The sequence below is a fragment of the Dipodomys merriami genome, unplaced genomic scaffold, assembly GCF_024711535.1.
Source record: "Dipodomys merriami isolate MVZ:Mamm:240054 unplaced genomic scaffold, mDipMer1.0.p SCAF_120, whole genome shotgun sequence".
Taxonomy (NCBI): Eukaryota; Metazoa; Chordata; class Mammalia; order Rodentia; family Heteromyidae; genus Dipodomys; species Dipodomys merriami.
The window spans coordinates 2,053,592-2,071,771 of NW_027202494.1; the positions used below are offsets into that span (position 1 = coordinate 2,053,592).

Here is an 18,180-nt window from a genome sequence, read left to right on the forward strand (position 1 = left end):
ATGTAACATGGTGCAACACACACCCACACACACACACACACACACACATACACAAACACCAACATCAAAATGAGGATCCATGGATTCCTTTTCTCATTCAAGTAATTGTGGGTAAAATTCCTCAGCTCTCCAAGACTGGGTTATGGCCCCTCTTTACCTGGTTGCTGTAAAGTATAAACAATGATGACCCAAGCTGATCCAGCGAGAGTAGCCCTGGTGGACTCTTGAAAGGAGCAAACACATCCTAAAACTCACACTGGAGGAACTGGAAAACCACAGGCGGGCGTCCCATGCCCCGCCACCCCTCTCCCCTTCTACCCCCGTCAGCCCTGCATGTGTGTACTCATGGCCCCGCAAAGCTGCTGGCCTGTGCTAGCCAGTATTTTTGTTCCCTGAAATACCTTGACTCTGCATTTCGTGGCCTTCCTGCAGTCTAGGTTTGCAGAAGCCTAACTTTCCTGGGGAGCAGGCCACCCCTTTTCCAGGCTCCGTTCTTACCATGCGTACAAAGATTTCCTGTGTGCGGCCATTTGTGTGTAAGCACTGCCAGTGCTGCTGTTTATTTCTTTTCAATGTACTTTAAATTGACTTTAAAATTTTAACCTAGTTCAAAGAAATGACATGAATAAGATTATGGGAATGCTATGCCAGGCATTTCTTACCTATGCATCAAAATAAATAACCTTTAAATTAACGAGCGCATTGCTATGTTTTCTAAGAATGTCATACCCGTAGACATCCTTACATTAAAAAGCTGCATTTTTAGAACGTATGGTTGTGCCAAGAAATAAGAAAGAGTATAGAATAGACAGCATGCAAGGAAAAGGGGGGTGGGAAGAAGAAACGTGGGGGGGGGCAGAGCTCATGTCGAGACTGAGCGACGACGAAGCCTGTCTGTCCACTGATGAGAAATGATGGACAACGTGGCAGAAATGCAGGAAGGCGAGGGTGGCGATTGGAGAGGGAGAGCCAATAGGATTCAGAAACAAGTATACAGGGCAAGGAAGGTTCAGAAAGTAGAAATGAAGCTACAGGAATTAACCTGGGAAGAGAAATTGCTTCTTCCTGAAATAGGTGAGAAGCAGGACATGTGAGAGGCACCCCAGGGCCATCACGGAGTCACCCGCACCTGGAGAGGTCATCTGTGAAGGGCTCCACAGTCCCCAAGCAGAGGGCAGGGCGATGGCAGGGAGCAGGGGTCCAGGAGACCTGGGGTGGGGGTGGGGTCAGGTTTCAAGTACAACATGAGATGCACAGTCTGGGCATGGCTACTGTGTGTAGAGAGAGGGTGTTGGTGAGGGTCACAGGAAGGGAAAAAGAAATGGTAGGTTTGATTAAGTGATAGCTGACCATTCTAAAGTTTGTCCAATCATCATAATCATCAATCTAATGGTTTCCATCATTAGGGAAAGTACTCTCCATCAGAATGAGAAAATTTGGGACACAAATACATTTACATGCCGGGTACTAGTGGCTCACGCTTGTCACCCTAGCTACTCAGGAGGCTGAGATCTGAGGATCGAGGTTCAAAGCCAGCCTGGGCAGGAAAGTCTGTGAGACTCTTATCTCCAATTAACCACAAGAAAACTGGAAGTGGTGCTGTGGCTCAAGTGGTAGAGTGCCAGCCTTGAGCTGAAGAGCTGAGGGACAGCGCCCAGGTCTGGAGTTCAAGCCCCACCATTGACCCCCCCAAAAAATTAACATTATACAGTAAATATGCCTAATTGTATATCTATTACAATAGCAAGGAAACAAAATGAAAGAACATTTCATCTTACAACAATCAAAATAGGAATAAATTCAACAAAAGAAATTTAAGACTTGTGGGCTGAAAACTATGAATTACTGAGGGACATGAAGGACAAATGAATGGAAAGATATCCCATGTTCATGGACTGGGAGTCAGAATATTGTTGGGCTGGAAATGTTCTTCAAGTCACTCTACAGATCAGTTCAATACAATGCCCATCAAAATTCCAGTTGCCTTTTTTCTTGTCTTGAGAGCAACAGACAAGTTGAGCCTAAAATTATATTCATATATAAAGGATGCAGAACAGGCAAAGAAATAGGGGGCGGCAGCAAATGCAAATAAACACTAGGTCCTCCCCCCTCCCTCCCTCCCTCCTTCCCTCCTCCTTTCCTTTCTTTTTCTTTTGGTATACAGAATAAGACTGCTATATTAGAAGACAGATAAGAAGTGTTGAAGAAAAAGAAAGCAGGAAATCTTACACAATGCACAATGGAGCAATTGCTTTGGAAAATGGTCTGAAAGATTCTCAAAAGGTAACAGGTGTGTTCTCCTCAGCCCCCAGCATGGGAAGCTCTGAGGCGGGCTTGGCCTGGGCTGGCCCATTTCCTCACCGGTGGTATCTCTTATCTCTGGTCTTCCTCTTTTGTTTTTCTTGGTTTAGTGATGTTTGTATACATTTATCTTCTCTGGTTGACAGATCATCATTGTGTACACTTACGCATTATCAAGTGATGTTTTGATATATGTACACAATGTACCGTGATTAAATCAAGCTAATTAATGTATCCATCATCTCAGAAATCCTGTCATTCAAGGCAGCGTGGGTGAATTTGGGAGACATTATGCCATGTGAAATTAAAAAAGCCAGGCATAGAAAGGCAAACAGCGGGAGCCCAGCCTTATGTGGGATTCAGGCAAGTTGAACTTGCAGGAGTGGGGGTGGAATGGGGCTGGGTGGTGGGGAAGGAGAGGAGGAGGAGGATTTGCTCACTGAAGGGTACATGGTTGTAGGGTCTGAGATTTGTTAGACAGCAGGGGGACTAGAGTCACCTTTAATGTACTCTGTCATTTCCCCCTCCCCCCCCCCCACTGTTCTTAAAGGCTCAGGTGGGTTGTTTTGGTTTCGTTGGGATAATCCCAGGCAATCCCCCAAGTTTAAGATCCTCTGGTGAAGGACCTTAATTGCACGGGCAGAGTCTCTTTCGCCCATGCGGGGTAAGCTATCACAGGAGAAACACCGTGGAATGGGAGCACGGGCCCAAACCTTGCCCCAGATGGTGTGATGATGAATGGTACAAGTCAACTTGACCGGGCGACAGGGAGCCTGGACGTCTACGCAGAGGGCATGCTGGGTGTGTCCCTGAGAGGGTTTCTAGATGACACGAAGCTTTGATTCTCTACACACTGCCCTCCCTGGAGCCGGTGGGCCTCCTCCAATCAGGTGAAAGCTTGAGCAGTAGGGACAGCTGAGCTGGGGTGACCGTGTGCCACTTCCCTGCCTGGCCTAGTCTTTTTCCAGCCTTTGGACCTGAACCCAAACATCCTTTTGGTCATGAGACAAAAAACCAATGACTGCATCAGCTCTGGTTCTCGGGCCTCCAGACTCAGCCTAGAGCTACAGGTCAGCTTTTCTGGATTTCCAGCTTGCTGGAGGGTCCATTCCTGATAGCGAGAGCGGGGGAGCGGGTGTGGAGGGAGTGGGGTGAAGTCGGTTTCTCCCAGCCTCTGTCCGCAAGCTGTTGGAAGAGTCTCTGCTTCGGTGCAGATGCTCAGACCCAGAAGGTGCAAGGTCAGCCTCGAGCCCCCTCTGGCGCCCACTGTCGGGCTCTGGGGCTCCCCCCCCCACTTCAGGCACAGGTCTCCGTTCTGGGGTGGGGAACAGCAGCACCCCTGTCCGGGTGTCCGCTGAGGATCCACTCTCAAGGCCCAGGGGAAGTAGCGGCATCCAGCCTCCTGCACACGCAGCCCCCGGACCGCGCTGCCCGCCCAGCCTCTGCTGTGGTGTCTTCTGAGGGCCGAACAGGCCCACTCCATCCTGAGCCTCACAGCTGAGCAGGGAAGAGACCGCCCTCGTTCTGTTCCCTGCAGGCGGCCACTTCAAGGACACGCTTCCTCCCAAGGGGTTCTCCAGCTCATAATAAACTGGGGAATGCTGGGTTTGCCTTCATTAACAGCCCTGAACCTTTGGGTATGTGGTGAGGTCCAGTCACTGGCTGATCCCAGATTGGCCCTCTGACCCTTCCCTCCACACACACACACACACGCACACACACACACACACACACATGCACACACACACACACACGCATGTATGCATGCATGCATGCACATGCACAGTGCTGTGCTCACTTGCAGCAATGCTTCTATGGGGCTGGCGTGCAGCTGTGAGGGACCACACCAGATCTTGTTGGTGGGAGAGCTGCTAAGGACGTGTTCCTCCCGAGAGGTGCTCACATGACCCTTTCCCAAGTTCCCCTTCCTTGGGCACAGACAGATTTGATGCCCAGGGCCCTGGCAATGTCTTGTAGCAACGTGGAGAGGTCCAAAGATTTGCAGAAATGCCAAGCGGCAAGTTGTCCTAGTGCACGCAGGAGGCAATCCGAGCGAAGGAGGCTCTGCCGTCCTAATTGCTGGCGAGACCCATGCCGGAGAACGCATCCTTGAGTGATATTTTAGCAGATAAATGGAATCTCTGGGCCCCTGGTTACAGCTTTTCTAATTTTAGAAATTTTTCTTGTGGTGATGTTTGCCCTTTTGAAAATGTAGTTTGACCTTACCCTTTAATTTGCAATTAAGACCCAGCATGGCTGCACTGTCTCAGGCTAAGAAGAAATCTCCCCCCCTGGTCAGGCCTGATCTTTCACACTTGACCAGAACCATGCTGAGGTTTCTGTGGCTTTGTTTCTTGCATCCCCCACACACAATCAAATCCACATTTCCTATTTAGATGCACAGCTTTGTCTAGGAAACCACACTGACGCTTCCATTAGAAACCAGTGAATAAGGGTAAATAAGTTTTATGGTGGCGGAAAAGCAGGCATACTAAAAAGCAATGAATCCTCACCCGGACAGGAAACGCAGTGTCCTTGAAGGAAAATGAGTGGAGGGGTAGGCAGAGCCAATACTTGACTCCTCTTCGGACCATGCATCTTATTCAAGGGGCCTCTGTGTCCTCGCTGGGAACATGGCGGTAACCTAGCAGCGCCGTTGGGAGGGTGAGCTGGGATAATGAGCGTGAGGGCAACCACCCTGGGGTCTCCTTGAAGATAACACCGATGGCCGACTTGTGGAGACAGCAGACATGGCTAGTTTGTCGGATGTGGGCAGGAACCCACAGCAGAGAGCGTTGGAGGGTAGAGGGCGACTGAAGTTCATTCACGTACACACAGGTGTGATCACAGGATGAAACGCCTTTCACGAAAGCCCACTGCTAGGTTCAACACTACTGTCAAAGACATGGACTCTGGTAGACCAAGAACAAGGACTTAGTCTGTGGCGAGTTCTTAAGAGTGTCAAGCTTGAGTCATGGACAGGCTTCCATCTCAATGAGATCTCAAAAGAAGAATAGCTCTTTGGAATCACGCAGTGAGCAGGGCCCTCTGGCAACACGAGGGGTAATTTCTTATTTAATCAGTTGGAATTTTCATAGCTGGGAATCCTTGGTGTGAGAGACATATTAATAGCAATAAGGAACCGATCTGATAGAAAACAATTGAACAAACAGAAACAGGAGACGCTGCCGTTTGTGAGGAATCCGTGCGCCCTGAGGCTGTGTCTGTTGCCTCCTGTACTTCTCATACACACTGCCAGGTAAGCAGGGGGTGTCACATTCCCACTATCTCCAATAACTCAGCATCTGCATAATTCAAGGCTAATCTTGACAAAAGATGGTGTGTATCCACCAGGCAAATGCAGCATCTTCGGTGGCAAGAGCAGGTTTATTAAACTAAAAATGAACCTTATCTTTAGCAACAGTGACACACAATGGGGGTGAGTAGAGCATGCCCCCCCATCAAAGGCCATACATTGTACAAATCTTTGTGTGTGAACTGTCCAGACAGACAGCAAGTAGAATTGAGGGTTTTTTTTAAGGATGGTGAGGCTGTGGAGAATGAGAACCCGTGTCTCCCGGCTGCAGAGTTTCTATCTGGGATGATGGAAATACTTTATATCAATTGTGGTGATGATTCCCTGATGAAATCAAACCTGCAGTCTGGAGGAGCAAGGCCGCAAAGGGAAGGAGTGCTGCGGCTTGGGGACCCTGCGGTGGAGCTCCGTCCTGGGGAGGGTGGGGGAGCTGGAGGACGCTCCCTTGGTAAATCTGGGAGGCCAACCCTCAGGCAGACACAGCCTTCAACTAGGAAAGTCAGGCTTCAAAATATGGAAAGGTTGGAGGCCTGGTAGAGTGCTAGACCACCAGCAAAAACATCAGATACCAAGTTCAAGTCCCAGTCTTGGGAAGGAAGGAAGGCAGGAAGGAAGGGAGGGAGGGAGGGAGGAAGAAGGAAGGAAGAAAGAGAAGTAAGTTGGAAAACAAGATCTGCAGGGCAGCACTGACTAGTTCCCCAATATCTATTCTTCTCTGATCAGATAGCGGCAAGAGCTATGAAGTTCAAAGAAGCTCACACAGCCCTGTCCACGGCATTCACGACTGCAATTTCCCCTTTGGGGAATGGTCTCTGCTCGAATTATGCAACCCTTTCATTGTACTGTTAAGTGACACATACCATCCGTCACTGATTCATACCCTTCCTAAGGCCAGGCCAACACTCTGCAGCCCGGTGATGATGCCCTTCCCCGGCCACACTGCACGGCCTCCTTTCCAGCAGCGGCTGGAGGTGGGTCAGCACAAATGACTGTGGGCGCTTCCTTCCACATCGAGAACTTGGTGACACAACAACACAAGCTATTGAGTCTAAACCAGAGAAACACATACACACCAATCTGTACGTTCATCTGTGCCAAGACGAGATATGGCAGCCCAATGCATGAGCTTAGGTGAACTATAAAACAAAACCCTCTGGATACAAGTGCCCCTCAAACCTGAATCCAAACATAATAAGGCACAGCTTTGGTCTGGGTAAGCCTATGGGTGTGAATTTCTCTTAAATAAATCACCATCAAGTGGGAAAGGATGAACAATACCCAGCAGAATTGATTACAAGTGCAGAGATGTGCAAACAACTTTGATCAATAGGGGACTGGTGAACTAGATGGTGGTAGACCCAGACAGCAGGCGTTCGCAACAGCGATGTGGTTCGATGCCTATTGATTCTGGAAAGCATTTCTAGGGCCAGTGCAGTGCGGGTTGCGATTCTCAGACAAGCAGGTGGGGTGCCACTTCTGCATGTGTGTACCTGCTTCTCTGTGAGAATCCCAAGAGAACGAGGCTCGTTGACATGACAACTGTACCCATCTTTGGATGGGGAGGTTCGGCGTAACTATACTTCCTTGCACTTATAAAAAGCTTAAAAACAATGAGTTATTTTATCCATCTCTTTTTTGTTTGGTGGTACCAGGGTGAGAAACTCTACCGCTTGGCCCACCTCTTTGTTTTTGCTTGTAGTTACTTTTTAGAGAGTGTCTCATGCTTTGGGTCTGGGCTGGCCTCAGACTGGCGATCCTGCTACTCTGCCTCCCAAGTAGTTGGGATTACAGGTGTGAGCTACCATACTCAGGCCAAATTCTTTGATTTCCTAACTCATACTGAAGAAAACAACAACAAAGTGGCTGCCTGCCCAATACCCTAGAAGCCACGGATCTGCTGGGTCCACTAAGGACAGAAGAGATAGATTGTAGTTTAAAAGTTTGAAAGTGCTAGTAAAGAAAATTTGAACGGTGAGTGGGTGGGAGGTCACATCAACTAGAAGCAGACAGGGGCTTGCCACTGGGCTGCATCCCAGACCAAGCATGCTGCCTGAGCTCAGTGCCAGACACAACTATCAAACGTCACATCTATCTTTACTCATCTCAAGACATGATGGAAAGCAGCCACTGCCAAGCCAAGCTGAGCTCTTCATAGGCCTGTTTGTCCCAAAGACCACTCAACCAATGCTTCTCCCTTCTGTCTGGCCTGGTTGTATTTGTTTAAAAATTAAAGACGTTGCGTCTGGAAGGTTAACAGGTGATCCTGTTAACATCCATATCCTGAGGGCCTCTTTTGCTGGACAGGAGATTCCCCTCCTGAGGTTAGTATTCCAGGTCTTCTTTATTCCTGGCCTTCTTTCCCCGTGCAGGGCTATGAGTATCAGGAGAGAGGGAAGGAACTCTGGGCCCTGCTCACTGCAGTGCTTTGGGAGCTCAGAACAGTGCCACCTAGAGGGGACACGCGGAAAAAAAATACTGGCGGGGAGAAACCCAGGACAGAGAAGCAGAAGAGAGGGAGGGTGGGCCCTTAGACTCTCGAGGAGAGGATGACAAAGAGGAGGTGACCTTGGTGGCCAGCCTCAGTGCGCGGCATCCTGCCTGTGTGAGAAGCTGAAATGTCACCGACATCTTTCTGTCTTTGCGTTGCCTGTCTGCCTGTTTCCGTCTCTCACGGTGGGGGCCGCTCTCCCCGCTGCCCGGCTGCCGGGCAGGGTAGGCCAGGCCGGGAGGAGGACTGGAGCCGAAGCGTCTTGTTGGAAGGCAGCCCGTGTGCACAGCCGGCTGAGTGTGCAGGAAGCCAGCTCCTCTTCAGGTTTGGGGGACCCAGGTCTCAGCTACCTTGCCCCCAGGCTGGGGTGATTTTCGTGGTGTGTTTAATGTCCTTTGGTAGCGTTTCCCTCCAGGCCCACCCTGGTAGCTGGAGAGGGGTTCGCTGACGGCCCGTCCGGCCCTCTCTCCCCATCCCCCTCCTCCTGGGGGTCCTCGCACTTGCCAGGTAAACCACACGACTGTCCTCATTAGAGTCCCACCCAGGGAAGCCAAGGACTGTTCACGGCTGGCTCTTCATCAAAGTGCCCGGAGCATGGGTGGCAAAACACTTGAGAGCTGGTGCCCTGGGGATGCCTGGCATGTTGTGGGAACTCAGAAAATACCCAACTGGCCCACGGGGCAGCCAGAGCCCGGGCCTAGGCCCCATAAATCAACGCAGGGACTCAGCCAAAGGAGCTCATGGTCCGCAGAGTTCCAAGACCATTAATTTCTGTCGATCTGCCTTCATCCAGGAATGATTCCTGCAAACAACACCCAGAGTGCGGCGCCAGCCGCTGGGAACGGCCCGTCTGCACGCAGACAAACACAGGTGACCTTCCTCCGTGATGAATGTGCGCTGAGGACATCCCGGTGCAGCGGGACACGACAGCGATGCTTGCGTTGTAGGGAGATGAATTCTCCTTCACACCCTGTGTGTTTCTGTGCTTTACCTTTGCTAAAGGGTAGGATGCCAGAGTAGAAAGAATAATTGCGGTATTAACGGTACGCCGGCGTCTCCTGAACATTTGTTATGCACTGGCTCTGGGTGAAGCGCAGCCTTATTTAATCCCCACACAGACGCTCAGTAGGACGCGCAGCTGTGACCACATCCCCCGCCCCCAACGTAGAGACAAGGCAATGGAGGCTTCTAGAAGGCCCTACAACTTGCCCAAGCTCTTACTATGTTCAGAAACTAGACAGAGCATCAGATAGGGCCATCATTTGTGGGGGTATGGTGTAAAATGAAAATGTGGGGGTCCCTTGTGCCACAATGGGAAAGCGTTTTGAGATGGTAACGAGTTTTAAACCAAGTTGGGGGTCCGTCTGAACTCGGGGTGCGGTGAGGTGCTCTGAGATGTGGGTTTGGAAAAAGGGGATGTGGGTGATGGCCGGGATCAAGATGTCCATGGTATGAGAGGTCCCAATAGATGCGCTCATCTGATAGAGCTCCACACCACTAGATCTGCAAGGTGGAAAGACCCTGTGCCCGGAATCCAGAGACAAGGACCTCAGTTGTGCTCCTCTGCCAACTGGGCAATGAGGGCAAGTTCCCACACCCTGTTCAGGTATAGTTTTACCATCCACAACATGGTGATTGTGGTGGCTGCCCCTCATGGTAGGAAAGCCCGGAGGAGGAAATGGTGTGGTACAATCTAAAGCTTCAGGGGTACACGGTAGGAGCAGGATTAATTCTGGTGACTAACTGCATCCCCAAGGTTTGTGCACCAGTGCAAAGTACACCCGAGCAAAGGTTGATATCTCAGGTTACACGTCCAACCCTCTACTCCAGTTGGGAACTGGAACACATTAAATTCTTTCCCAGGTGAATGTCTCTTCCAGTAAAACAGGCGCTGGACAATGTCGGCACCACACAGGACTCAGCCACAGACATGGTGCGTGATGGAAACAGGGTGTGTGTGTGTGTGGGGGTTAATGGTTGCAGCTGGCCAGGGTTTTTGGAATAATGAACAGGGTTTCAGCAGCTGAGGAGGAGGCTAGACTTAAGTATGATGCCATCAGATTCCCACTGTCCCTTTCATGCCCTTGAGTCTGTCTTCCCTACAGCTCCCTTGCACAATGCTAAGTAAGCGAACTGTTTTCCTCGAAGAGTTCTTCTGCAAAATGTTCCACGTTCTTGACCCTCCTCCCCCAAATCTGACCAATTCCATTTCAGTGCTCGCTGTACAGTTACAGGGTGCCAGAAAAGCAAACAATGAGTCAGGCCGAAGTCTGCGTTGCCAGCGGCAGCCTTTATGCATTTTAAGGGATAAGACCAATCCTAAATAGAGCTCTGAGTAGATTTATGTTTTCCTGGAGCTGTGTTTACCCCTAACTGAGTAGCTTTATGCTTTAAGAAATTCAAAGGCATGAAGGAGTCTATTTTTCTCTGGAAGTATGACGTGTGTGTGTGTGTGTGTGTGTGTGTGTGTGTGTGTGTGTGTGTGTGTGTGTGTGTGTGTGTGTGTGTGTGTGTGTGTGTGTGTGTGTGTGTGTGTGTGTGTGTGTGTGTGTGTGTGTGTGTGTGGAAAGCAATGAAATTGGAAACTCTTTTCTAAACTCCAAGGAGGGACCCAGTGGAAGGAAAACTGGACCTCATCGCACACACATATACAGTGTGTAAAGACTTGTGCATATGCCCGGCGCCTGGTGTGCTGTTGCTGCTTACACGGACAGTACGTGCATGCTCCAGTCACTCAAGCACAGAGCCAGAGGGCCACAGCAGGAAAGCAGGAGGTGCCTGCTCTGCTCCAACTCTGGATACTTGGATAGCCTTCGTTGTCCTTCATGACCTGTTCAACTGGCTTAAGTAGATTTCTGTAAACACCAAATCCTAGCTCCAGAGCCTCTCTCCCCAGAAGCCCCCTCTCCACCAAGAGGTACCATGTGGCTGGTCAGCTCTGATGTGTTCTACCTCATCTTTGCTGCCCCAGCTCTACTTCTCCAGGCCTGTCTTCGCTACTCTCCTCCAATCACCTTCCAGCACAACACAGCAAATTCACCCTCATTTGTGCCCAGGCTCATTCCAAGCTGGGCAGGGAGAGGGTCCCCCTTCCTCCTGGACCTTAGGAAGGGCACAGAAACCCAGCTCTGGGAAACTGAAAAGAAATTTTAGACAGCTTGCATAGAATTATTCACCTGGTAGTCTGGGAAGGTTACCATGGCAACGCTTCCAGAGCCTCCTGTATCTACACACCATTGATGCTATCCCATCAATTCAGCAAAGAGGGAACACCGGCAAGGTGGGCCCTGGGCTCCCGTCTCCTTTCTGGTCTGCTGAATGACTCTTTTACTCATTTCTCAGGCACAATCAGACCCAGCCCTAGTGAGAAAATAATATGGCGTCTTTTCACTCAATTGCGTCTGAAAGCTTTGAATCAAAGTCTAATATAACTAGGATTTTTCTCCTTTGTTCTTCGCTTTCTTAAGCATTATACTCAGGGTCAGCTTCCGCTGCTGGCCCACGGAGGCTTTAATGAGTGTATTCTGAGCCCAAATGGGAGCTCTAAGTTTTCAAACCTTTCCTGACAAGTGAAACACGGAGGAAAGAGAGCAAAGAACTCTGCAGTACGCTGGAGTGGTCACCAGAACGGTAGCAACATGCACTTCCAGAGACGCAGAGACAATGTCTACTTGTGTGTGCTGACTGAAGACCAACACTTTCTCCACAAACACCTTCTCAGGGAAGGGGAAAAGGCGCGATCTGTCTCACCAAGATCGTTCTTAGGAAAAGGCAATTATAAAAAGAAATCACTGAGGAGTTTCTAGTTCTCGTCAACTCTGGGCTCTTAGGGGGAATGTGAGAGATTTACATGCATCTATCAAGAGAGTCTCAGAGACGAGGCTGTGGGTGCCCTGTGAGTATCAACCCCAGAGATCAGGGAAGACACTTTGGTAGACCCAGGTGTCCCCTGGCATGCAATGAGTGTCATCTTTCAGCGTTAGTGTCTATCCAGAAAAAAGAAATCACACGTCCCCATGGAGGCAGCTAACAATTTGGAGCAACATCACGACATCAAGGATGCCACAGGTCACAGGGGACCACTTGGGCCTGACACCGACGGCAAGCCAGCCGGACATACCTGTGGGCGAGCCCTCCATGACGTGACCGATGTAAGGGCCTTCTCGGAAGACTGGTCTGTTGTCATTCTGATCGATTATGATGACTTCCAGGGGCACCGGGCCTTCGAGGGATTTGCCATTGACATCGATGGTCTCCACGAACAGCTATCCGGGTGAAGAGATGGGGGAGGGGAAGGAGAAGGAAGGCGTTAAATCACCACGCACACTGAAATCAGGTTCCCCCAAGGCAGTAGGTTAGGTCAGCAATTTCATAAGCCCACTTTGCTTTCATAGGTTCGTCCCGGGGAGAAAAGAAACTCTGCATTCCAGAATCAGAGGCATAGATCAGCTCATGTGAGATTTCTCCCTTAGGACTGTTACAACTAATTGATCAAAGCTGCAAAGTTAAAAAAACAACAACAACAAAACAACCCACAAAAATCCCCCAGCCACAACTGAGAAAATGTGCTTACATTGCTTCTGTTTGTCCAACATCATGATCCTTTAAAAGGAATGCTACACTAATAAAAATAATTGGCTACGCAGATATGAACTAAGCCCATTAATGGAGGCCTGAGGGTTTAGTGTTGCTGAGAAGAAACCCGGGTCAGGAAGTATTTGTGGATGGCCTTTCCCAGGCACTTTAGGAGTCTGGATGCAGCTCCATGATTCCCGCTTACATGGCCGTTGTTAATGAGCTATTTATTCGTGGATTTCATGATCCCATGGAACACTCCAGAGAAATCTACTTTCAGACCTCAATGGAGGAGATAGCATTTAAAAAAGCAGCAGCAGCAACAACAACAAAATGAAAACCCAGGCTGGGCAAGGTGGCTGATGCCTGTAATCCCAGCTATTTTCGAGGCAGAGATTAGGAGGACAGAGGTCAGCCCAGGCGAAAAGCTACCAAGAGCCCCATCTCAACCAAAAGGTTGAGTGTCCACATCTGTATCTGCAGAGGTGTAAGTAGGGTAAAGGTGAAAGGCCAGTCCTGGTCTCAAGGGCCAGATTCTACCCCAAAACCATAGAACTGCCTTGGGAAGAGGAAGGAGGTACTGTGTTCAATCCTAAGCGCCACCAAAACATCAGATCAACCAAAAGAAAGACGGTACAACTGCAACCAAACGTGGGCTGTATGGTCTGTATGAGAAACAAAGCATTCTACCATGACCTGTTAAAAGGAAGCTCAGCCATCTCACATCTGTGAGAGACAGCCACGGCACCCCTGGGGGGCAAGGGTTGGGGAGGGAGGGGCGGGTACCCCAGCCAGCCCAGGAGCACACAGTGGAGCCCCAGGGCCAGGTCATAGCTGCGTGACCTTGAGCAAGATTCCCCGTCTCCCGGTTTTCTCATTCGTGAACTGGGGTGAATAAAAACACCCACCATGAGGAAGCCAATAACCAGTTAGCCAGCCAGTGTCCACTCAGGCATCATGGAACCTCACCCTTGCCCATGGGCCCTGATACAGGGGAGGGGGTGGACAGCAGAGATTCACCTTTGTGAAGCGGTGGAGTCTAGCGTGGAGCTGGGGAAGGTTGTTAACTGCCGAGAACCGGAGATCAGGATTATCAGTCCTGAGAACTGTCGTGCACACCATGGTCAGAATTAGCCTGAACTAGGAAGAGGAAGGCGGACACTCTTGAGGCAGAGAGCAATGCCTCCAGCCCTTCCTGACCGATGGGACCGCAGTCCTTCTGGAAACAGCATGTGGGAATTCATTGCTCGTGTGCTCCGCCCCACAGGCCAGCTCCCCGGTCCTCCTTGAGATGCACTGCAGGGTCCAAAGTACCCACTGCAGCGTGAAGTCTGGCAGCCATACTAAGTCAATGTCCAGCGTGAGGTGCTGGCCAGGGGCGTGTTAGACTGTGGCCATTCCATAAACAGCCAAAGATCTTCTTCGACCGGTGAGTGAAGACATGCAAAATAGTATGCACGTCACTGGGCTGTTGATGTGACAAAACTTTGGAGCCAGGCTATTTCTTTGTTTTTGTGCTTGGGCAGTAGTGCAGACTGAACTGGGGCCTCTGGCGGATGAGGCAGGGCTTCTACCCACTGGGCCACACCTCAGGACCCTTTGGCACTGGCTATTTCTGAGGAAGAGGCTTGCTTCGTGTCAAGGCTGGCCTGGGCGGCAGCGTTCTCATTCACCTTTCCTCAGGTCGCTGTGGCCGATGGATGTGAACACTGTTTCCAGCCAGTGTGCCTCCCCACGATCTGAAATAACGGGCACCTCCCCGTCGCCCCCAGACCTCGGCTGAGATGGAGTCTGAGAAACTCCAACTGCAATCCTTATCTCTACCTCCCCCTAGCTAGCAGTACAGGCTTGAACACTGACCATGGCTCTGAGCAGAGATGGACAGGAGGAGAGATTCACGTTGGCTCATGGTGTCAGTCACCAGGAAAGGTGGGGTGCAGCAGGCCGAGGCCTCGGTCGGCTTCTGCCTCCTTCTCTTGTTCCATCAGAACCCCTAAGCTAATGGCATGGCACCCACATTCACGGCAGGCCTTCCCCGCTCAGTCCTCTTTGGAAACACCCTCACAGACACGCAGAAGTGTGCTTTACCAATCCCTAGTCAAGCTGTCGATCAAACGAGCCACCTGCTTAGACACACACAGTGCACGAACACAGACTCTGCAGGACCTAAGCAAACTGAAGCCAGGAGAGCGTGGAGAAAGGGACTGCCTTCCACGCCTTCTTTAACATTACCCCATCCTTTCTTTTACTTGTACATTTTTGGATGCACATGTGCAAGCTTATTCACTATCAATCACACATGTGCACATCTATCTATCTATCTATCTATCTATCTATCTATCTATCTATCTATCTATCTATCTATCTATCTATCTCTCTATCTATCTATCTATCATCTATCTATCTATACTTGATCTCTGAAGTAGATAAAAGAATGCAAGAATGTCTTATCTAAGAAAAAAATTCCCAAGGCCAACCTCTTACTATCCATGCCCCAAGGAGATCTGACAGAGGAGGCGCTTTTATTTTATTTTTTTAATGCTTTTTTTTTTAAACTAGCATAAAATGTTGCTTGCAAAGAAAAAAATCAATGAAATGAAGCTTTGGGGGCTATGTCTTGAAATAACAAAAGCCTGGCTTTTTGTTCTCTCAAACAGCCCAGGATTTGACTTTAATTCAACCAAAAAAGCCTACGTCTAAAGATACCGAGTATCTTGAGTTTGAATCTTAAGCTTCTCTATTCAAGATCTGTCCAGTATCATAAGCCACAGGTAGAACAGATAATCAAAATGCACATTTTCAAAATATATAGACACATTGAAACTGGGAAGGGTGGATTCCAGAAACTTCACGCCACAGAAAGACAGACAATGGGATAAAACTGCTCAGGGAAAAGGCAAAATATTGCAGTGAATCTCAGAAAACCAATCATCTAAGCAGACAACTTGATGGTGTTTTATTTGGTAGGACTAGTCAGATTTGGTTCTTAGATGTGTGTGTGTGTGTGTGTGTGTGTGTGTGTGTGTGTGTGTGTGTGTGTGTGTGTGTGTGTGTGTGTGTGTTAGTACTAGGGCTTGAACTCAGGACCTGGGTGTTGTCTTTTAGCTTTTTCACTCAAGGCTAGAGCTCTATCACATGAGCCACAACTCCACTTCCAGTTTTGTTGGTGGCTAAATGGAGATGAGTCTCAGGAACATTGCTGCCTAGATCGGCTTTGAATGGCAATTCTTAGATCTCAGCCTCCTGAGTAGCTAGGATTATAGGTGTGAGACAGTGACATCTAGCTCAGATGATGATGATTATTATATTCATTTTTACAGACAACAATACAAATAGAAACCAAAAATTTGGAATAGTTTCTGAAGGAGCAAAGTACTGGTTAATGGAAGGCTCCTCATTTTAAAGACAACCTCATCAGATTTCTTTGGACACCTCTTAGTTCAAAGACCTATGCTGATTACCAGGCAGATGATGACGAGGAAAGCCAGATCATGCAGTGTGGACAGGCAGCGAAGACCAGAGGAAGATAACACAAACACACTCACTTCCGTGTCTGAGAAACAAGCTTCCGGTCCACTACTGAAGCCTCTAGCCACATGTGGCTACAGAAATTGAGATTCAGCAAGAATGGAGAAATTTGGTTCTCCAGTCAAAACAAGCTTGTCCCCCGTGCCCAGTGAACACACGTGGCTAGTGGGTACCGTGTTAGACAACATGGATGGAGCTCATTTCCATTACTGCAGAGATTGCATAGGAAAAGACAAGATAGATGGCAAATGCCAATGCCCTGGGGCAGAGTAAACTTCGTGTTATTTTAGAGATGGGGAGTGGTGTCAGCGTCAGTCGAAACGTGAGGGCACAGCTCATCGCCAAATGGAGCTGTTTGGAGTTACAAGAATCTGAGCCCAGTGGGGAGGGAGGGCTTTCTTCCTGTGAACTGCTGGGGGAGGCAGACACGAGGAAGGGAAAGGGTATCCTGCTAGCTCCCCACAGAGGGAAGGACAGTTGGTTGAGTGGAACAGCCAAGGGGAAGCCGGTGGTTTCCTGAGCAGTCCATCTGGCCTCTTGAAGGCATACTAAGACTGTGGCTGAAAATCGAGCACATGGATACACATGGAGAAGTCGGTGAGCAGGGCCTTGCCCACCGATCCCAGGGCATTGTTCCTAGCTGCTCTCTGATGAAAGTCAGAACGCACAGAGGAAATGCCAGCTTTCTGATGTGAGGCTCTTACGCTCCAAAGGGGCCATCTTCCCGGGCAGAAAACCAATGGACAGTGATGCTCTCACCTTCCTTCTCGCTTCCTCATTGAAACCCCCATCCCACCCCCCAACATACACAAACCCATGGTTTGCAAAGTCTGGAACAATGCTTGTCTCCTGTGAATCGCAGGACTGAGTCTCGTGCTTGTGTTTGAGGCTCAGAAACAAAGCAAGATAGGCACACACAGAGGGAAGTTTCCAATGCCTCTTTTTCGTGTCTGTATCCAGAGGCTGCTTCGTAGACGCCCACCTCGAGACGAGAAACAGGCAGCCAGGGGCAGAGAGATATGGAGCACCTTCTCAAAGAGATGGGGGCCAGCGCCCTGCGCCGCCCTTTCTGCCCCCCTCCTCCTCTCACGTGCGGAGCTCTCCTCTGTGGCCGACGGGCCAGGGAAGAAGGAGATGTGATACGCAGGAACTGCAGCAAGTGGCCACAACTGGGCGCGGCTCCGAAGACTCTAGTGACCAACGGTGGTCCCCGCCTCTTGTGTCTAATTAGGTATTCGAGGCAAGAAGGGCCTAGTGACACACATTGACCAGTGACACACATCGGAACCCTGCTCGCTCAGAGGCTAGAGGTCAGTCTACAGTGCAGAAACATGCGCTTCCCCCAGCATGCATTTCAGTCATTGGTTTTTAGATCACAGAAAATGAAGAACATACGGTACCTACAACTTTACAACACAAAGAAAACCAGTCATTCCTGTGGAGAGAAAAAGATGTCTGCTACCCATGCCAGGTGTGGTGGTTGTTCATGCCTGTAATTCCAGTTATTTGGGAGATGAAGATCTGGAAGACTGGGGTTCAAAGTCAGTATGCGCACAAAGTTACCAATCAATAAGCCAGGCATGGTGGTGCAAATCTGTAATCCCAGCTACACGCGAAGTAGTAGGGAGGAGGCTCAAAATCTGAGGCTAGCAGAGGCAATAACAGGAGATCAACATGAACAATGACTGCAGGTAAAAGGGCTGGGGTGGGGCAATGGCTTAGTGGTAGATCACCTGCCTAGCAAAGGGGAGGCCCTGGGTTCAAATCCAAGTGCTGCCCCCAAACAATAAGATCTCTTCTACCCACACCAATGTTTTCTGTCCACATTCCCTCACTCGGGTGGGAGGACGGGCTTGCATGTTGTAATTCACTGCTGCTTCAGGAAGTTCTGCTCGAGAACAAGCTTCAAAGTCTCAGGCAAAAGTGGGTCTCGTTACACATCTCTCACTACAGAGCCTTATGACTGCACAAA

General features: G+C 49.6%; 1 protein-coding gene across 2 annotated transcripts in view; it reads right to left on the reverse strand.

The window, feature by feature from the left end:
- The window catches only part of LOC138823539 (cadherin-13), a 711,572-nt gene that overhangs the window by 197,140 nt on the left and 496,252 nt on the right, over positions 1 to 18,180 (reverse strand). For both annotated transcript variants that reach the window (XM_070016920.1, XM_070016918.1), the window contains exon 6: positions 12,226 to 12,370. In XM_070016920.1, coding sequence (XP_069873021.1) covers positions 12,226 to 12,370 — 145 coding nt within the window. The remainder of the gene's footprint in view (positions 1 to 12,225; positions 12,371 to 18,180) is intronic.